This window comes from Nomascus leucogenys, chromosome 23 (genome assembly GCF_006542625.1).
Source record: "Nomascus leucogenys isolate Asia chromosome 23, Asia_NLE_v1, whole genome shotgun sequence".
NCBI classification, from domain to species: Eukaryota; Metazoa; Chordata; class Mammalia; order Primates; family Hylobatidae; genus Nomascus; species Nomascus leucogenys.
Genome location: NC_044403.1, coordinates 24,240,670 through 24,263,391, shown reverse-complemented (window position 1 = coordinate 24,263,391; position 22,722 = coordinate 24,240,670). Strand labels below are relative to the sequence as shown.

Genomic DNA, 22,722 nt, shown 5'->3' with positions numbered 1-22,722 from the left:
TTTTTTTTGTAGAGACATTTCACTATGTTGCCCAGGCTGATCTCAAACTCGTGGGCTCAAGCCATTTGCCCTTCTTGGCCTCCCAAAGTGCTGGGATTATAGGTGTGAGCCACTGCACCTGACCATATTTTCTTAATAGAACTGCAGTCAAGTCCTCTTAAAATTTCTCCCACCTTTCTTTTAATGCAAGGCTGAGAGTAGTTCTTATCGTAGTATGCTCATAATTTTGTATATTGCTTTTTAATTTTATGTTGCCAGAAACATTTCCTTACTGCCATATTTATTGTGATGATTGAGTTATAATATTAATGATGTTTAACTTTTCACATAATACATATACCATAATGTAATTAAACATGGTCTGATTTTTTTTTTTTTTTTTGCCATTCGGGTGCTTTCACATTTTCTAAAGCTAATTTTTCTAAGTTTAGTTCTTCTAGGTCCTTAAATCTAGTGATCTAGAGGACTCTCAGTTTGTTGTTTTACAGTCTAGAGTCCTAGCTTAGGTTTATGTTTTTAGGGGATGATAGTGACAGATTACACAGCAGTGATTTATTAGGATTCTTTTTTTTAATTAAAAAAAATTTTTTTTTGAGACAGAATCTCGCAATGTTGCCTGGACTGAAGTGCAATGGTGTGATCTCGGCTCACTGCAACCTCTGCTTCCCAGGTTCAAGCGATTCTTGTGCCTCAGCCTCCCAAGTAGCTGGGATTACAGGCACCCACCACCATGCCTGGCTAAGTTTTTGTATTTTTATTAGAGACGGGGTTTCACTATATTGGCCAAGTTGGCCTCGAACTCCTGACCTCGTGATCTGCCCGCCTTGGCCTCCCAAAGTGCTGAGATTACAGGAGTGAGCCACTGTGCTCTGCCAATTTATTAGGGTTCTAAGAGTTCAGCTCCAGGGCTTCTACCTCAGATTCATTCCGACCTTTGACAAAAAGGAACTCCTAGGGAAGTTGGGAATTTCTAATCCAGGCTGAGTAATGTCACAGTTCTATGGAAAAAGCACAAATCTATAAGGTGCCAATTTAACAGCTTGATCTCCAGAACTTATATTGGTGTATGCCAGGCCTTCCTAGAGAACAATTATCTAATATTTATATGAAAAGTACTAGTTTCCCCACTTTGTAACTCCCAAATCTAGAGTAGATGTATACTCTATTCTGCAATTATATATCTACACATGTGCTCATGGAGTATAATGGCTCATACTTGCTCACTGTAGAATTGTGCTTATGGCGAGTTTATGCACATATGTTTAAGTATTGAAACTGAAGTAGAAAATCAATAGAATTTTGGAATCTTGGTTGGAATTACCTTGAAAGCATATTCAGTTCCCTTTCATCTTTGTTTGTTTTTGAGACAGTGTCTTTCTCTGTTGCTCAGGCTGGAGTGCAGTGGCGTGATCTTGGCTCACTGCCACCTTTGCCTCCTGGGTTCAAGTGATTCTCATGCCTCAGCTCCTAAGTAGCTGGGATTACAGGCGGGTGCCACCATGCCTGGCTGATTTTTTTGTATTTTTAGTAGAGATGAGGTTTCACCATGTTGGCCAGGCTGATCTTGAACTCCTGGCCTCATGTGAGCCACCTGCCTCGGCCTCCCGAAGTGCTGGGATTACAAGAGTGAGCCACCATGCCTGGCCAGTTCCCTTTCATCTCGACAGAACTGTGGGCCAACCATTTTAAAGGAATGCAGATCTTCTGTATTTAAAAGAGCTTGGTTAGGGCTTTCTATCACTTTTCACTTTAGCACCTGTTATGCTTCTCTGCCAGAAAACTCTTGAAAAAATATCAAAGTAGGTTCTTTTTGCTGAGGTATAAGTGTTTTTTTCCAGTTTTCAATGGTGAGAGACAGTTACATCTGTGATAATAAAAAAGCAAAACCTTTCATTCTAGTTAAGTTTTCTTTTCCTAATTTATTTTTGGCATTTTCGGTTGGGCATTCTGAATGATTCTGCCTGATTTAAGCAATATACATTATGCAATTATGCAATATATACACTGAGCAAAGACAGTACACAGATGCATATTATACAAATTCACAGTTATCTGTTGTGTGTATATTACATGTGCACAGAGATCTCTAGCACAAGTAAAGTACTTGCTCCAGAGTTTTCAGGCAGATTGTTGTATGCTTTCTTCTTTGTTCCTTCAGTTATAGTCATATTCTTGTGTAGTGGAATATATACTTAGTAGATGATGGGGTTGGACATTATGAGGTATTCAAATTGACACCATGCATTGTTACACACTTCTCTAACCCTTAATCTGAAAAGTGGTGGAGCAGGGAAGACCCGGGGCTGCCATCTTCCATTTTATCTCCCATTTCATTTCCAAGACTGAGTGGTCCATAAAGATGTGAACCAGGTCCTCTTCTTTCCTAGGCTCCAACTACTCCACTTGTGCCAGCTGTCCTAGCTGCCCAGACCACTGGATGAAATATGGTAACCATTGTTATTATTTCTCAGTGGAGAAAAAGGACTGGAATTCTAGTCTGGAATTCTGCCTAGCCAGAGACTCACACCTCCTTGTGATAATGGACAAACAAGAAATGGTAAATGCAAACATTTAGAAAATGTAGGGTTTTTGTTTTGTTTTTGTTTTTTTTTTTAAACTGCTATTTAAATGTATCATGTATCCTCTTTTGAGGAACAGAAGGAATCTGTGATTTGGGGGGGATACTATATTCTTCCCCTTCCCTCTTCTTCTCTTTCCTCTTCTTCTACTTCTGCCTTCTTCCCTCTCCCTCCCCACTCTTTACCCTTATGCTGTCTGACCCAACAAACCTCAGTTACAGCAACCCAGATGCTTGTATAGCATGTAAGTGCGTATGTGGGGCAAGAAGGCAGAAGGATGGTGAGTGTTTTGGAGAGGAATGAGACGTGAAATACAGGTCTAGTTAAAAGAAGTCTTAGGTCCAGAAACATACAGGTCCAACAACAAGGCAGCAGATTTTTTTTTTTTTTTTTTTTTTTTGATGGCGTCTCCCTCTGTCATCCAGGCTGGAGCACAGTGGTGCGATCTTGGCTCATTGCAACCTCCGCCTCCCAAGTTCAAGTGATTCTCCTGCCTCAGCCTCCCAAGTAGCTGGAACTACAGGCGCGTGCCACCAAGCCCGGCTAATTTTTTGTATTTTTAGTAGAGACGGGATTTCACCATGTTAGCCAGGATGGTCTTGATCTCCTGACCTTGTGATCTGCCCGCCTCGGCCTCCCAAAGTGCTGGGATTACAGGCGTGAGCCACTGTGCCAGGCCTTATATAGTGGAACTTGGGAGGGAGGGAAAGGTAGAGATCACGGTGACAGTGATTATGGCAAGGGCTTAAATGCCTTCTGTTACAAAGTTTTCCCTTAATTCACTGGAATCCAGTAAGTTCCAGACTGCAATGTCGAGAAAGTTGGGATATAAGGAAGAAAACACGCATGCACGCGTGTGTGTGTGTGTGTGTGTGTGTGTGTGTGTGTGGTGGCCTCCACTTCCTTCGGGCCCCACAGATCCTTCCTATCCACCCAGCAATCTCTTGGAAAAGAGCTTGCTATTAGTCCTAGACCATCTCAAGGCAATACAAGGAATTGACATACTGAGGTTGCCTAGCATAAAAATCAATCAAATTCTAATTTGTCAACATAAATAACATCTATAAGGAAAACAAGAAATCTTAGTTTCGTGTTTAGTGCTAATTTGATACTGATTTTTGTGTTTTGCTATTGTTTTCTGTTTTCTTTTTTTGGGTAGAATCTAGTCACAGAGAACAGTTTACTGAGAATTAAACTATATTAACTTACTTTGGGAAAAATCCAGAGGTTACTCTAAAGCAGTTGGGGAGAACATATAGTTCCTAAATTTTATAGCTACCTATATAACTACCTATATAAAGCATACAGATTCTTGTTTTCTGTCAAAGGAACACTTACTCCTTTGGAATTCCACATAGAATCTAAACTCTAAATCATTCCACATTTGTGACTAACGTTTTTTTTTAAAGCCTTCTCTAAGGGAGGTGGCAGAATGCATTGAGTTGTATTCATTAAACATGTGTTCTTAGTTTTATGCCTCCAGCAATATAGCCTTGCTTTCTGGACCTTGTTGTAGCAACTCCTATTCTCATTCTGATACAGTGACTCCGAGGATTTGAACTGACTAAAGTCAGTAGCAGAAGTGAGCCATGAACTTGAAACATTGAGGGCAAAACTGATAAACAAGAGTCGTGAGTCATAGCACAAGACACTGCCACAGAAAATTGTGGTGTAGCAGCTACTATAAATTTCACAGTGTGATCATGAGCGGTGAGGAGGGACAGGATGAAGGGCACAGTATATCTGGGAAAATGGCAATATTTCTGTTTCTCTGAGGTACCCAGAGGAAGGGCAGGATCATTAGAGGGATTTTGTCCTTCCTTTGTTTCCTGACATGCCCCCATCCCTGAGACTATTGTTGAGTAAAACCAGCAGAGTTACACTCACTGCATTTCCAAATTGAGTTTATTTTCTCCTAAGGCTCCTTGGGGCCAAGTCAGTGCTGGAGAGGGCGGAATGTCCCTGCTAGATGTCGTAAGTTTTACTTTTAACATTCCTGTGGAATCTTACTTGATTCTCTGGTTTAATTCTTTTTCTTGCTCCAGCTTTTGCCAGATTCTGTAGAACCAAATTGACTTTTACATGCCCTGCTGCGTCTCTTGTTCTAGTGTTATTATTCTTTTGTACTCAGGACGAGATTTACATACTATTTTGAGGTATGTACAATGTTTCTAGTATCATATTGGGGTCTGAGCCACTACCAAAAAAGCAAGAAGTAAAAATAAAAAAGAGAGCTCTATGGATCTATTAAAACTGAAGTTTTTCAAACTGACATTCCATTGGTGGAGAGTGCAGCTAGAGAATTTTGTTGCTATATGTAGAATCTACAGGCTTATGGAAAATATCCCTCTCATGCTGTTAAACGGTCATCTTTCAGTGAGATACTTAAGTAGAGTTCACCTCCTATCTTAGATCACTTATGGCAAAGTGTACAATAATAACAGACGCTACCATGGATGGAGCACTTGCTTTTTGCCAGCTGTTTTATGTATTCTTTTTTTTTTTCTTTTTGAGATGGAGTTTTGTTCTTGTTGCCCAGGCTGAAGTGCAGTGGCACAATCTCGGCTCACTGCAACCTCTGCCTCTGGGGTTCAAGCAATTCTCCTGCCTTAGCCTCCTGAGTAGCTGGGGTTACAGACACCTGCCTCCATGCCTGGCCTTTATGTATAGTATTCTTAATCGTCACAGCAATTCTAAAAAGTAGAGTTCAACATCCCCATTTTGTTGTTGAATGAATACAATTCAGAGGAATTTGCTGCGTGTAGTGGCTCCTGCCTGTAATCCCAGCACTTTTGAGAGGCTGAGGTGGGTGGATCACTTGAGCTCAGGAGTTCAAGACCAGCCTGGATAACATGGTGAAACCCCGTCTCTGCTAAAAATATAAAAATTAGCTGGGTGTGCTGTTGTGCACCTGTAATCCCAGCTTCTTGGGAGGCTAAGGCACCCGAATCATTTGAACCCAGGAGGTGGAGGCTGCAGTGAGCTGGGACTGCACCACTGCACGCCAGCTTAGGCAGCAGAGTGAGACGCTGTCTCAAAAAAAAAACAAAAAAACAAACAACTTGGAGAATTAATGAGTATAAGTCTAAGGCTACAAATCTGGCAGAGCCAAATTTTAAATTCTACTCCAGTGGGCACGGTGGTTCACGCCTGTAATCCTAGCACTTTGCGAGGCCATGGCAGGTGGATTGCTTGAACCCAGAATTCAAGACCAGCCTGGGGAACATGGGGAGACCCTGCCTCTACAAAAAAATACAGAAATTAGCTGGGTGTGGTGGCGCGCACCTGTGGTCCCAGCTACTCAGGAGGCTGAGGTGGGAGAATCCACTGAACCCAGGAAGTCGAGGCTGCAGTTAGCCGTGATCACACCACTGCACTCCAGCCTGGGCAACAGAGCGAGACTCTGTCTCAAAAAAAAAAAATCCACATCAACTCACCTTCAAAGTCACTTATAGAAATATTGTATTTGACAGCTTCCAGAATCCATTTTGCACATGTTCAACAAGATAACTTTTTCTACTAATTGTCTTCTGGTTTCTTTTCTATACATATTTTAAAATTTTTTTGAATTGACATACAGAATGTACATTGTATGACCGTGGATATTTAAATTTATTTATTGTGATTAGGTCTCACTATGTTGCCCAGGCTGGTCTTGAACTCCTGGGCTCAAGTGATCCTCCCGCCTTGGTCTCCCAAAGTGCTGGGATTATAGGCTTAAATATATTTAAAATAGTGAGATGTTTTCTTATTATCTCTTTTTTTTCTATCTGGGACTTCAAGATTATTCTTGATAGAGAAAATAAAATGGAAATTAAATTGCTCTGTTATTTTCTCATTTTTGTGTTAACATTATGGTGTCAGCCCTTGCTTCTTCTTGCCCTTTGAGTATATCTTTAGATGTTTGGATATATTCAAATTCTTGATTTTTCTTGCCATTTTTCCCCCATCAAGCTCAGTTCATCCTGGATGTTGTTAGCCCTGGTTCCTTATAGTTATTGGTATGTTATTTTAAAGTATGCATTTGTTAGTGAGTTCCCAGTGAAACTGCTTTGATTTCTTTAAATCTATTCTGATGCTCCTTGCCCTGTAATATCTCTCTTCCTCATTATCATAATTTGGAATTATATGATCCAGATTTACTGTTGCAACAACCTCTCATTCAACTTTACCTGTTTTCCTGACCTTGGGATTCCCCGAACTTTTGACATTGGCTTCTCACATACTTAGGATTTACATCTAATAATACCCAAGGTTTCCTTCTTTGGGTGCAGCAATGCAAACACTATGGTAACATGGTCACTTTTCTGTATATTTTTAATCAGGTAATGAAAACAGCTTGGTCTCTTTCAGACAGTCATGAGTGTGCTTTTACTATATTTCTTACTAGCTATGCAAACTTCAGCAACTTTCTTAACCTTTTTGACTCTCAGTTTCCTCATGTACAAAGTGAAGATAAAACTTTCTAGACTGTCCGGGCGCGGTGGCTCACACCTGTAATTCCAGCACTTTGGGAGGCCGAGGTGGGTGAATGATTTGAGGTCAGAAGTTCAAGACCTGGCCAATATGGTGAAACCCCATCTATACTAAAAATACAAAAATTAGCTGGGTGTAGTGGTGCGTGTCTGTAATCCCAGCTACTCAGGAGGCTGAGGCAGGAGAATCACTTGAGCCCTGGAGGCAGAGGTCACAGTGAGCTGAGATCAGGCCACTGCACTCCAGCCTGGGAGACAGAGTGATACTCTGTCTCAAAAACACACAAAAAATATAAAGCCTAGAGCCAAAAATAACTTTTTACTTTGCTCTTCTGTGTCCCAAGACCTACAATTTCAGTAAAATATGCATCACAGAGTAAATTATGACTTGTTGAATTGAGTATTTTGTTTATGAGGAAATCTGAGATGATGTGTCAGAAGATTCAAAGAAATGGCTAGAAACACAGCATAGATGGCAGGGGAATTATTTTACCCTGGAGGTCTTCACAGTCTGGTAATGTGTGTCTTTTGTCATGCTTCTTTATAATCAGATTAAGCAGCTAGTGTGAACTGCATAACAAGGGATGGGCATGATAAGCTAGGATATTTCCACTATTTTTTAACTTAAAAAATTGTGGGAAAATATGCATAACATAAAATATACTATTTTAACCATTTTCAAGTGTGCAATTCAGTGGCATTAAGTACATTCACATTGTTGTACAACCATCACTACCATCATCTCCAGAACTTTTTCATCATCCCCAACTGAAGCTCTGTACCTCTTAAACAGTAACTCCCCTCCCTCTAGCCCCTGGTAATCACTATTCTACTTACCATATCTATGAATTTGCCTACTCTGTCCTTTAGTGTCTAGCTTATTCACTTAGAATACTGTTTTCAAGGTTCTTCCGTGTTGTAGCATGTATCAAAGTTATGGCTGAATAACATTCTATTATATGGATATACTACATTTTGTTTGTCCATTTATTCATCAGTGGATACCTGGGATGCTGCCACCTTTTGACTGTTGAGAGTAAGGCTGCTGTGAACTTGGATATCCATCTGTTGACAAACACTGTTTCCACAAGCTTTTAAAAAGAGGAGCAAATGATGGTTTACAGAGCAGGGCTTATTGACTTTTAGCATTGTGTACTTACACAAAATTATAGGGAAAATTCTTATTGATATTAAGCTCTAGTAATTTGTAACCTGTCAAATTTTCCTTTGAAATTTCTTAATGTTATTTGCATGTTTTTAGATGATGGTAATTAATGTGTTCATATTACAGGATATCTGAAAAGTCTGGAAACAGGCTAAACTTATTTTTAAACAGTATGTTAGTTACATTTTCAAGTAATATGCTCTATATTTTTACTCGATCTTGAGACATGTTTTCAAGTGAAACATCTAAATTTAAAGCAATAGATATAATTATTTTTAGACCTTATGAGTACTCTGTAGTGTAATTTTTTCAAATTAGTAATTACATCCTTTGCTTTAAATACTTCACCTGGAAAAGTGTCTGAAGAAAAACATATTAATGATATTTGAAAATATGAGACTGTAGGGTTCCCCAGTGCCTGGCTTTCTTTCTGTGTATTGGCTGAAAATCGCAGAGGGCCTTGACTGCTCTGTGACCCACCCAGCTACAGGTTTTTCCCCTGCAGGCTCCACCCAAACCCCGGCCTTGAACATTTCCAGTCACTGATAAAGGTATTTAGGTTGCCACTCAAAACACTGAAATAAACTAGCCCCAGCCCTAAGTCAGATTCCTTAAACCCTCATAAAATCTCCATCTCTCATCCCCCTGGCTGTGGACATACGTAGGTCAAATGCTGCTTTTCTCTGGCTGTCCATCGTGAGTGTTGCTGCAGCCTTCTGTAAGTTCCCCTAATAGATGCTTTGCATAGATCACCTTGACGTTTAGTGCCTTATTCTATGGTATCCCAACCAACCCCATCTCATGATGATTTAGGGTTCTCCCTTGTGGGAATTCCCGTCGCTGCTTTTGGGATGATTTCAGCCATGGATTTGGTGGGACAAAACAGAGATATACTGCCTAAAAATACACTTACCCTATGTTTTTAGGTGTTTTGGAACCCATTATTTTATATTCTGCTTTTATCAAACAGCATTATTTCATTCTTGTTTTTTGCTAAGCATTAAATTATTTCCAGGTAACAAAAAGTTGCAACCAGATTTTATTTTATTTTTTATTTAGCTTTAAGAATTATTTTTACACATCCTGCATCGTTCCACTATTGCTTAAATTTTTTCATATTCTTAGATAAAATTCTCCTTATTTTCAATTGTCATGAGCTATGAGCATATTTATAGAAATCATTTTGCTTGCAGTTATTTATTTACATTATATTCCCTAAAATTAAGTTGGCTAATCAAAAGATATGATTTTATAGTTTTGATGTATTATTAGTTTTTATTAATATGGGTTGAAATCACTTACATACATTCTGTAAACCATGTTAATTTGGAAGTTTAAGGGGTATGCTTTGTGCCTTAATGATATTTTAGTTTCAGTTAAAAATACTACATACAGAAGTGTGTGTGGAAGGTATAAATGTTGAACTAAAAAAGCAAAAAAGGAAAAGAAAAGAAAAAGTGCACCTGATTTTATTTGTTTGGGTTTTATCTTCACTTTGCTTTTAGGGTTTGCATTTTTTCTAAAATATAAGCAAACATTACAAACTCTAAGTGACATAACACCTAAGCGTTCTAGCTCACACCCTCTCTGGGTGACAAGAGTTCTCAGTTACCACCTTTACCTATACTTCTGTTGTTGTTGTTTGAGACTCTCACCCAGGCTGGAGTGCAATGACACAATCTTATCTCACTGCAACCTCCGCCTCCTAGGCTCAAATGATCCTCCTGCAACCTCCGCCTCCTAGGCTCAAATGATCCTCCTATCTCAGCCTCCCAAGTAGCCGGGACTACAGGCATGTGCCACCATGCCCAGCTAATTTTCATATTTTTTGTATTAATGGGGTTTTGCCATGTTACCCAGGCTGGTCTCGAACTCCTGGGCTCAGGAGATTTTCCTGCCTTGGCCTCTCAAAGTGATGGAAGTACAGATGTGAGCCACAGCACCAGACCAATTTGTACTTTCATGCTGTTTCTATATTCTCTCTCTTTCTAATACACACACGGACACACACATTATCCATGAGTACATAGAACATAAGGTTATTGCACTATGGTTTTGAAGGCCTCTTCCAAGTGGGAAGGTTTTTGAGTGAAAGTGCCATAATAAACATTTTTAATATCCAGCCTCACCAATGAGAAGTTGTAGAAGGACCAACTGATCAAGTGACTTAGAATTCTATGGGTCTTGAGGGTAGTAAATGAGCACAGGATTGGGGTTTGTACGTGGGCATTAGCTAATCCTAGCTCTTCAGATTCTAATTGAAATTTCTGAGCAAATCTTTATCAATTTCTGTGCTTCATTAGCTGCCGTTCCTCCTCTTGAAATGAAAGAAAAAGAAATGGACTATTTTTCTCATAATATCAGTGGAGAAATGGGGAATCACTCTTTTTTTTCCTTTTGTTAATTTTATTTATTTTTTCAAATATTTAGCTTACAATTTTTGATTTGAATATACTCAAATTTTATATAGTTTGAATGCAGTAACATTTATTTTTGAATCTTTTAGATCATGGCTATCGTTACCACACCAATTTTGTGAAAATATTTTAAAAAAATCCATTCTTTTTTTCCTAAGTTAAATAATTCTTTAAACAAGTTGGTTAAAGAAATGCAAAACTTTTAAGCTATCTTGAAAATTACAGTGTCATTTCATCTGTCGTATACTTCATTCACTCTCCGGTCTACCTCCTTACCCCCAGCATGCACAGTTAAGTGTTCCACAGACAGAAAGTAAAAAATACAGAGTTTGTGTTCAGAGGGTTTTAACTTCTTGCAGCATAATGCCTGATTGTGTGTTCTTTATTTCTATAAATACTTATTAAACATAATTTTTTAAAAAAGAGATGGGATCTTGCTCTGTTACCCAGGTTGGAGAGCAATGGCATGATCACAGCTCACTTTAGCCTCAAACTCCTGGGCTCAAGTGATCCTCCTCCCTGCCTCTGCCTCCCAAGTAGCTGAAACTACAAGTACATGCCACCATGCCTGGTTGGCTACATTTTTTACTTTTCGTAAAGATAGAGTGTTACTATGTTGTCCAGGCTGGTCCCGAACTCCTGGCCTCAAGTAATCCTCTCACCTTGGCCTCCCAAATTGCTGGTATTACAGGCATGAGCCACTGTGCCTGGTCTGCATTTATTGAGTATAATTTTATATCTTTTTCTAGGTGCTAGGGATATGGTAGTCAAGAGTTGTTGCTATTATAATATTTACATTTTATTTATTATTTTAAAGGAAAATGATATTTTAAATTTAATTTTGTTATTAACATTTTTTAAGTTGACACATAATAATTATATATATAGGGTATTTATCTGAAGGAAATAAATAAAATCAGTGTGTTGAAGAGATATCTTCACTCTCATATGTATTGTAGCAATATTGACAATAGCCAAGATATGAAATCAACCTAAATGTTCAACAACAAATAAATGGATAAAGAAAACAACACAAGAACAGAAAACCAAACACCGCATGTTCTCACTCATAAGTAGGAGTTGAACAATGAGAACACGTGGATGCAGGGAGGGGAACATCACACACCGGGCCTGTGGAGGGTGGGGGGCAAGGGGAGGGATAGCATTAGGAGAAATACCTAATGTAGGTGACTAGTTGATGGGTGCAGTAATCCACCATGGCACGTGTATACCTATGTAACAAAACTGCACATTCTGCACATGTACCCCGGAACTTAAAGTATAATAATGAAAGATGAAATAAAGAAAATGTGGTATGTATACACAATAGAATACTAATCAGTCGTAGAAAATAAAGAAATCCTGTCATTCATAGCAAAATGGATGGAACTAGAGGACACGGTGTTAAGTGAAATAAACCAGGAACAGAAAGTTAAACACTGCATGTTCTCGCTTATGTGAAAACTAAAAAAAATGTTGACCTCAGAACAGAGGATAGATGAAGCTGGGAATGGCTGGGGAAGGGGAGGTTAGGGAGACTTATGTTAAAGGATACAAAATTACAGCTAGATAGGCAGAATAAGTTCTAATGTTCTATAGCAGTGGTCTCCAACATTTTTAGCACCAGGCACCAGTTCCGTGAAAGACAATTTTTCCATGGACCGTTGTTGGGGGATGGTTTCAGGATGAAACTGTTCCACCTCAGATCATCAGGCATTAGTTAGATTCTCATAAGGAGCAGGCAACCTAGATCCCTCACATGCGCAGTTCACGATAGGGTTTGTACTCCTATGAGAATCCAATGCCACCACTGATCCGCTGATCTGACAGGAGACAGAACTCAGTAATGCTGGCTCGCCTCGCCAGTCACCTCCTGCTGTGCAGCCCGGTTCCTAATAGGCCACAGACCGGCACCTTGCATGGCCTGGGGGTTGGGGACCCTTGTTCTATAGCACTGCAGGGTAACCTATAGTTAACACCATTTATTGTATATTTTCAAATAGCTAGAAGAGAGGATTTTGAATGTTCCCAACACAAAGAAATGGTAAATGTTTGAAGTGATAGGCTAATTATCCTGCTCTGATCATTACACATTGCATACATGTTACGTGTGCTTTCATTTTCTTCGGAAGAGACAGACAAAACGAAACAAATGAATATGGTGATATGTGCTTTAAAGAAAATGAAACAGTATGATATAATAGTAACTGTGAATACTATTTTAGATTGATTAGTTAAGGAAGGCCTCTTTGGCGGGGGAACATTTGAGTTGATATCTAGACCTGATTGACAGCCATGTAGAAATCTTGGGTAAGATATTCCAGGCAGAGGGAAAAACTATGCAAAGACCCTAAAGCAAGAATGACCTTGGCATGTTAAAGGAAAAGAAAGAAGGCTCACGTGGCTGGAACCTAGGAAGTGAGTAAACGGTTAGCAGGGGCTAGATTATGTAGGACTGTGCATACACAGTACGGATTTTAGTAATTCTGTGTGACAAGTGAGACTACTGGAGGACATTAATCAGGGGCACAGAGTGATTAAAAGTTTAGCACTGGGAGAGAAAACTTGGATGATTATTTGATAAGGAGACTTGGGTGAATTCTTTCACCCATATGACCTTGTCTTCTCATCTCTAAAGGTGAGGATAATAATAGTTGCCTACCTTCCAAGATTGTCAAGAATTTCATAACTGGAAAGAATCCTAGAAAATATCTAAGCTAAATCCTCATAAAGAAGTTGACGCTCAGCCAGATTAAACCACCTGCTCATCTTCAGATAGGAGGACAGAGCTAGGAGGCTCCAGAATTTTGTTTCTGTTTTGTTTTCCTAAATGCCATACTGCATATCCAGTATTTCAAATGATATTGGGAATGAACGCAAAGGGACTTTGCAAACCTTAGAGTACAATACAAATGTAAGAGATAATTGTTTTCAGGATACTGGGCTCTGAGAGAACAAAGTTTTCATAAGGAATAGATTATTTGGGAAGAAAAGCATTGATAAACAAGTTGTACTGATTTTTCAAATGCTTCATCTAGGAGCCACCACAGTCGTGTCCTGAATGGAAACAGGACTGAAACCCAGTGAAGAGAAAATAGAGGTTATTCTGACCATGAGAAACAGCACAAAAGACTCCTTTTCTCTCCTGTAGTCTCTCTACTAGAAGTGCAAAGAGGCTTTTTGCCTTTCTTAACTTTATTTTATTTTGTTTTTTTGAGACAGAGTCTCACTCCATCACCCAGGCTGGAGTACAGTGGTGCCATCTCGGCTCACTGCAATCTCTGCCTCCTGGGATCAAGCAATTCTCATGCCTCAGTCTCCCAAGTAGCTGGGATTACAGGTGCCTGCCACCACTCCTAATTTATTTTTTTTTAATTTTTATTAGAGATGGGGTTTTTGTACCACATTCACCAGGCTGGTCTCAAACTTCTGACCTCAAGTGATCCACTAGCCTGGGCCTCCCTAAGTGCTGGGATCACAGGTGTGAGCCACTGTGCCTGGCCCTCCCTTAACTTTAGAAGAGCAACTCTTTATTTGTGCTGATGCAGGATCCAAGTAGGCAAAGAGACAGTTAAGAGCAGAGCCCATAAATGTTTACTCTTCAGCAACCATCTTTCAGGAGTGGAATAAAAACAACATCGAAATGGGACATCTGGTAGTATCATAATCACCATAGGCAGTTGAAATTGTATTGCTTTCTTAGTAGTTTCTAGATAAAAAAGAATATTTTATTCCAAAAGTATTTAACCAATTAAGCTGTCATTAGAAAATATTGAAAGTGTAATTGTTAATTACACCAACACTAAATCCTACAACAAAATTACCTTGGATTATCTTTTTAACCTTTTATTTTAATCTATTTTAATCTTTAACATTTTATTTTATTTATAGAGCCAATTCTCTTAGGATATAAACTTCTTCATTTGAATGTCAGACTTTGCAGATCAAAGCATCTTTTATCTCTGTTCTGTTGGGTAACATGGCACACATAAGTGGTGTAGCCAATTTAACTTTACCTTAAACTTGTTCCCTTAAGAACTGTTTTTTTCTTGCCATATACAAGATTGACGAGGACATGGAAAATGAGACTTCAGTGGGGAAAAAAAACAAGAATATTGCTATAGGCTTAATCATAATTTATGTACTTAAGGATGATGGGAAAGATGACCACTTCTGCAGCAAAAGTTTAGCTTCTTTCTTTTGAAATAATCTGAATACCTATAAGGTGCTCTCTTTAATTAAGGAGAAAATTGCAATGGAAGGTAGAGATGTAATATTATCTTATTTGCTACATTATAAGAATCCAGTTATGGAAAGAAAGGTCAATTCTAGGATGCTGCTCCTCTCTACAGTTAACACATCTTTCGAATTAGATGTTAAATGAGAAATTAGTTATTTAGAGTGAATAATTGTCTTAGCTTGGGCTGCTCTAACAAAATACCATAGACTGGATGGCTTGAACAACAGATGTTTCTCTCTCTCAGTTCTGAAGGCTGGAAAATCCAACATCAAGTTTCTCTGGCTCCTGGTGAGGACCTACTTCTGGCTTGCACATGGCTGCCTTTTTGTTATATCCTCATTTGGCAGAGAGAGTGTTTTGATCTCTTCCTCCTCTTATAAGGACACTAATTGCATCATGGAGGCCCCACCCTCATGGCCTCATCTACACCTAATTACTTGCTAAAGGCTCCACCAGCAGATATCATCACATTAGGGGTTAGGGGTTCAACATATCGATTTTAGGAAGCATTCAGTCCTTAAGAGTGGTGATGATGGAGGGTGTAAGGAATGCTAGTTTGTCTTTTAATTAATTACTTAACTTAGTATTAAGAATCCAATGTGGAAAGGAATAATTGTTTGACTGTGACGCTAGGTCCCTTTTTTGGTTTTCAACCTCTCCCTTAGAGCCTGCTCCAAGTTTTCCTCAGTGAGTCCTTTCGTTGGATTGGTCTGAGGAACAATTCTGGCTGGAGGTGGGAAGACGGATCACCTCTAAACTTCTCAAGGTAAGGGGCTTCAAAGGAATGCAAAAAAGGAGAGAGAGGAAAAAGGAAAGCCAAATTATGATACTTGGGGAATAGATTAAGAACAGCAGATGGAGCGGAGAGGAAAGAGTGAAAAGGAGAGGAAATAGGGAACAAGGAAGGGAATGAACAATGGGTAAGGGCAAAAAAAAAAAAAGGGATAATATTTTAAAGAGAGGCTGATGAACAATTTTAATTCTTCTGCTGTTTGGGGGAATTAGGGGCCTGAATAGGGAGAAAGACTTTGCTTAATTTTTATCCCTTCATGCCTTTCAACTCCTTTTCTGTGCATGCGGCCTTAAGTGATTGACTTTTCTGATTTCTTACAGGATTTCATCTAACAGCTTGGTGCAGACATGCGGTGCCATCAACAAAAATGGTCTTCAAGCCTCAAGCTGTGAAGTTCCTTTACAGTGGGTGTGTAAGAAGGTCAGACCTTGATGGATGACCACTCTGTCCTGACCCTCAGATCTGTCATGTATCCCTAAAAGGAGGGAGCTGGCCACTGGCTGTTGGGAAAGCCATGAGTATATAGTTAGCAAATACTGAACTTTCTCAGATATGGCATTAGATGCAAGACAACCTCTTAGGGATTGATGCCTAACTGATGGATTCTCTTTGAGACTATTTAGATATTATGTGGGCAATTTAAAGACCAGATCTAAGCAAATTTTTGAAATAGATGTTTGTTTTTTGTATTTCTCAGTATGGCAACTAATGCTGCCACTCTCATCCCCATCCCAACCATCTCTGTCAAAAATATACCTTTTTCATATTATATTCTGAACTAATCTGATAAAATCTATGCCAATATATACTATTGCTTATGTACTAGAGAAGTACATTATTGCTGTACTCCTCTTGTACATTACTGATCCCTGATGGTATATTTCTATCCTAACAGTGACCCTTTGCAGATCAAGCTTTATTCTAAAGAATAAACCTAGCTGGCATGCTGGTGTGTACCTGTAGTCCTAGCTATTTGGGAAGCTGAAGTGGGAGGGTCACTTGAGCCCAGGAGTTTGAGCCTGCAGTGAGCTATGATTGTGCCACTGTACTCCAGCCTGGGAGATAGAGCAAGACTCCATCTCTAAAAAAAAAAAAATGCTAATGTGAGAATATAAATTGTGGGAAGTGAGTGAGGGCAAGGTGGTACTTCCCTCCTTCTGAGCTCTTCACACATAATGCAAAAACCCGGTCTTAATTGATTTTGTTTTTATTCTGAGTTTGCATAGATGTGGTTGAATGAACCAATGTGCGATTGTATCTTTTCCATTCTGTGACTGTTTGACCTGCATATTAATTTCAAGATAGCAGTCAATTCGATAAGGCATTTTCATAGAGGAAGGTTTACAGAAACGGTTTATGTGGTTGGAGCACCAAATTATCTTAGGTACCAAGGCCTCAAAAATAAGAAAAACTTTATTATTTCTCCTTAGTAGAGTTTGGACATACAGAAGGACAGAAGGTACAGTAATGAAGGAGACCATAATTCTGTAGTGTTGATGATCCTGGATTGTAATCTTTTTCTCTTTATCTTTCATAGTTTTTTTAAAAACTAGACTATATCTTTTCTACCCCTGTATCCCAAATACCTAAGATAGTGCTTACATTCAGTGACTATTAAATAAATAAATGGATGAATAAAAAATAAGAATGAAAACTGTTCATTCTAGTTATTTCTGTTAGCCCATAAATTAGAGGAATTGAAGATGAGAAAAACAGTATATCCTAATCCTCCCTAACTCACCAATATGAGTCTTCAGTAGCTAACTCTAAAAACGCAAATGGCCCGTTAATTTGGATACAATGCTCATAGAAGGAAGTCATAGAAACAAGCTCCCATCCCCTAGTGATCTCTTTCCTTTGGTTCTGGTGCAGGAAGTATTCCTTAGTTATGGATATGATGGTAGTGACTCTCAATTAAGGATGTAATGATAGCGATTCCATGTGGGCCATGGCTTGGCTACTACAGGGTGCACAATTTCATTTACTTATTGAAAGATAAGAAAAGGAGAACTATAGTCGGGTCTTAAATTCTCATCTGAGCAGGCAGGATGTGTGCAGACCTCCTCTGTGACTAGGGTTCAGGCCTTTTATAAGGATTTATCCCTATTATCAGAATTGGGTGTAGTTCTTCACTGCTTTGTCTCCCTTAAGGTTGTTACAAGAGAAGTAACAGTTTACTTCCTGGTTGCTTATTTATTCCTTAGACTTATTTATGAAGGGCTGGGGTCAGTTAGTAACTCAATTCTTGTACCTTACCTAGTGAAATAAAGTTTGGTAAAACTAGAAACTAACATTTTTTGATTAGCACTTACATTGCACAGCGGACTCCTTTGATGAACATTATACATTAAACATATCCGGGACATTCAGTGTTTGGAATAGGACATTTATTAAAGATAATAACAGAGCAGTCACAAAATTAAAATGAAGAAAATCCAGGAACACACAAGAGGAGGTGGAGCAAGAAGCCTCCACCGATTTCTCCCCCGCAGGAATGCAAATGGAACAATTATCCGCACAAGAAAGCACCTTCATAAGAACCAAAAATCAGATGAGCAGTCACAGTGCCTGGTTTTAACATCATATCAACAAAAGAGGCACTGACGAGGGCAGGAGAGACAGTCTTGATTTGCCAATGCCACCCCTTCCCCATCTCCCAGTGGCACAGTGTGGTGTGGAGAGAGAGTCTGTGCTTCGGGGAGGAAGAGTGCAGTGATTATGGGACTTTGCAGTGGAACTCAGTGCAGCCCTGTCAAAGCAGATAGCAACATGGGACAGAATTCAGCCAGTGCCCACAGAGGGAGCATTTAGACCAGCCCTAGCCACAGGGGAATGGCCCATCCCAGTGGTCGGAACCTGAGTTTCTGCTAGTCCCACCACTGCAGGCTAAAGCACTCTGGGATCCTAAATAGTCTTGAAAGGCAATCTAGGCTACAAGGACCACAGTTCCTGGGCAAGTCCTGGTGCTATGCTGGGCTCAGAGCCAGTGGACTTGGAGGGAACGTGACCTAGTGAGACACCAGCTGGGTGGCCAAGGGAGTGCTTGTGTAACCCCTCCTCCGACCCCAGGCAGTGGAGCTTGCAGCTCTGGGAGAGACTCCTTCCTTCCACCTGAGGAGAGGAGATGGAAGAGTAAAGAGGACTTTGTCTTGCAATTTGGACACAGCTCAGCTACAGAAGGATAGGGCACCACCACGCAGAGTCCTAAGGTCCCTATTCTGGGACCTAGTTTCTGGATGATATTTTAAAACACACTCTGGACAAGAAGGGAACGTGCTGCCTTGAAAGGAAGGACCCAGTCCAGGCAGGATTCGTCACCTGCTGACTAAAGAGCCCTTTGGCCCTGAATAATCAGCAGCAGTACCCAGGCAGTATTTGCTATAGGTATTGGGTGAGATCCAGTGCCATGCGGCTTCTAGGGTGACCCAGCACATTCTTAGCTATTGTAGCCATGGGGAGAGACTCCTTCTGCTTGAGGAAATTAGAGGGAGTTTGGACATAGATAAGGAGAGATTTAACCCAAGACTAATGGGGACTTTGTTTTGCAGCTTAGGTATTAGCTTGGCTATAGTGGGGTAGAGCACCAAATAAGCACCTGGGGTCCTCGATTCCAGGCTCCTGGACAGCATTTCTGGACCTGCCCTGGGTAAGAGGGAAGGGAGCCCATTGCCCTGAAGGTAGAGACCCAGGCCTGGCAGCATTCACCATAAGCTTACTGAAGAGCCCTTGGGCCTTGAGGGAACATCAGTGATAGCCAGGTAGTGGTTACCACAAGCCTTGGGCGAGACCCAGTGCTGTGCTGGCTTCAGGTCTGACCTAGTGCACTCCAAGTGGTGGTGGCCACTAGGGTACTTGTGTCACTATTCCCCAAGCTCCGGATAGCTCAGTATGGAGAGAGAGACTCCATTTCTTTGGGGAAAAGTAACAGAAGATAACAAGAGGCTCTGCCTGGTAATCTACTAAATTCTCCTGCATCATACCCAAGACCACCAAGGTGGTACTTCTATAAGTCTGCAAGAGTCACAATGTTTCTGGGTTTGTGGTGCTTCCTAATGCGGATATAGCTGCAGTGACCAAAGACTTAGATCACAACACTCAATTCCCTTTGAATGCTTGGAGAGTTTTCCCAAGAAGGATGGGTACAAACAAGCCCAGACTGCAAAGACTATAATAAAAACCTAACTCTTTAATGCCCAGACACCAATAAACATCCAGAAGCATCAAGACCATCGAGGAAAACATGACCTCACCAAATGAACTAAATAAGGCACCAATGACCAATGGCAGAATGCAGAGATATGTGACCATTCAGACAGAGAATGTGAAATAGCTGTTTAGAGGAAGCTCAATGAAATTCAAGATAACTGTGTTAGTCTGTTTTCATGCTGCTGATAAAGACATACCTGAGACTGGGCAATTTACTAAAAAAAAAGAGGTTTAATGGACTCACAGTTCCACGTGGCTGGAGAGGCCTCACGATCATGGTGGAAGGTGAAAGGCACATCTCACATGGCAGCAGACAAGAGAACTTTTGCAGGGAAACTCCCCTTCATAAGACCATCAGATCTCATGAGACTTATTCACTATAATGAGAATAGCATGGGAAAGACCCACCCCCATGATTCAATTACCTCTCACCAGGTACCTCCCACGAGGTCCCTCCCACAACATGTGGAAATTGTGGGAGCTACAATTCAAGATGAGATTTGGGGGGGGCACAGCCAAACCACATCAATAACATAGAGAAGGAATTCAGAATCCTATCATAAAAACTTAACAAAGAGAATAAAAATTTAACAAAAATAATTTTGAAAAATCAAGCAGAAATTCTAAAGCTGAAAAATTCAGTTTACTTACTGAAGAATGCATCAGTCTCTCAACAGCAGAACTGATCAGTTAGAGAAAGGAATTAGTGAGCTCAAAGACAGGTTGTTTGAAAATATACAGGCAGAGGAGACAACAGAAAAAGAATAGAAAAGAATGAAGCATGCCTACAAGGTGGAGAAAATAGCCTCAAAAGGCCAAATCTAATTATTATTGATCTTAAAGAGGAGGTAGAGACAGAGATTGGGGTAGAAAGTTTATTCAAAGGGATAATAACAGGGAACTCTCCAAACCTAGAGAAAGATATCAATATTTAAGCACAAGAAGGTTATAGAACACCAAGTAGACTTAACTCAAATAAGACTACATTTAATAATTGAACTTCCAAAGGTCAAGGATAAAGAAAGGATCCTAAAAGCAGCAAGAAAAAAGAAATAAATAACATACAAACGAGCTCCAATATGTCTGATAGCATCTGACAGCAGACTTCTCAGTGGAAACCTTACAGGTCAGGAGAGAGTGGCATGATATATTTAAAGTGCTGAAGAAAAAAAAAAACTTTTACCCTACAGTAATGTATCTAGTGAAAATATCTTTCAAACATGAGGGAGAAATAATGACTTTCCCAAACAAACAAAAGCACAGGGATTTAGTCAACACTAGACCTGTTGTATAAGAAATGCTAAAGGGAGTTCTTCAATCTGAAAGAAAAGAACATAAGATGCAATAAGAAATCATCTGAAGGTACAAAACTGACTGGTAATAGTAAGTACACATATTATAACACTGTAATTGTGATGCATAAACTACTCATATCTTGAGTAGAAAGACTAAAAGATTAACCAAAAACATAGTAACTACCACAACTTTTTAAGACATAGACAGTATAATAACATAAATAGAAACAACAAAAAGTTAAAAAGTGGTGGCATGAAGTTAAAGTGTAGAGTTTTTGTTAGTTTTCTCTTTGCTTCTTTGTTTATTCAATCAGTGTTGTCATCAGTTTAAAATAATGGGTTGTAAGATATTATTTGGAGGCCTTATGGTAACCTCAAATCAAAAAACATACAACACATACACAAAAAATAAAAAGCAAGAAATTAAAACATACCGCCAGAGAAAATCACCTTCACTAAGAGGAAAACAGGAAGGAAGGAATGAAGGAAGAGAAGACCGCAAAACAACAAGAAGACATATAACAAAATGGCAGGAGTATGTTTTATCAATAACAATATTGAATGTAAGTGAACTAAACTCTCCAATCAAAAGACATAGAGTGGCTTAATGGATAAAAACACAAGACCCAATGATCTGTCACCTACAGGAAACACATTTCACTTATAAAAACACACGTAGACTGAAAATAAAGGGACGGAAAAAGATGTTCCATGCCAATGGAGACCAAAAAAGGGCAGGACCAGCTATATTTACATCAGACAAAATAGATTTCAAGACAAAAACTATAAAAAGAGACAAGGTCTCTTTGACCTTATGATAAAGATGTCAATTCAGCAAGAGGATATAACAAGTAATTGTAAATAAATATGCACCTGACACTGGAGCACCCAGATATATAAAGCAAATATCAGAGCTAAAGAAAGAGACCCCAATGCATAATAGCTGAAGATTTCAACACCCCACTCTCAACATTAGACATATCATCCAGACAGAACATAAACAAAGAAACATCAGACTTAATCTGTCCTATAGACCAAGTGGACCTAATAGATATTTGCAGAACATTTCATCTAATGGCTGCAGAATATGCATTCTTCTCCTCAGCATATGGATCATTCTCAAGGATAGATCATATGTTTGGCCACAAAACAAGTCTTTAAAAGTTCAAAAAAATTGAAATCATGTCAAGTATCTTCTCTGACTACAATGGAAAAAAACTAGAAGTCAGTAACAAGAGGAACTTTGAAAACTATATAAACACATGGAAATTAAACAGTATGTTACTGAATGACAGGTGAGCCAATGAAGAAATTAAGAAGGGAGTTAAAAAACTTCTGAAAATAAATGATAATGGAAACATAATACCAAAATATATGGGATACAGTGAAAGCAGTACTAAGAGGAAAGTTTATACCTAAAACCACCTACATAAAAAAGTAAAAATGCCTCAAATAAACAACTTAACAATGCATCTTAAAGAACTAGAAAAGCAAGAGCAAATCAAACCCAAAATTAGTAGAAAAAAAGAAATAATAAAGATCAGAGGAGAAG

The 22,722-nt window shown here is 39.3% G+C and overlaps 1 protein-coding gene across 3 annotated transcripts in view; it reads left to right on the top strand.

The window, feature by feature from the left end:
• Positions 1 to 17,323, top strand: part of KLRG1 (killer cell lectin like receptor G1) — a 56,240-nt gene extending 38,917 nt beyond the window's left edge. For 2 of the 3 annotated variants that reach the window (XM_030804410.1, XM_030804407.1), the window contains exons 3-5: positions 2,388 to 2,557; positions 15,542 to 15,642; positions 15,990 to 17,323. In XM_030804410.1, the coding sequence (XP_030660270.1) occupies positions 2,388 to 2,557; positions 15,542 to 15,642; positions 15,990 to 16,101 (383 nt within the window). In that variant the 3' untranslated portion in view covers positions 16,102 to 17,323. The remainder of the gene's footprint in view (positions 1 to 2,387; positions 2,558 to 15,541; positions 15,643 to 15,989) is intronic. The other variant, XM_030804408.1, reaches the window with a different exon arrangement.
• The last annotated feature ends 5,399 nt before the right edge of the window (positions 17,324 to 22,722 follow it).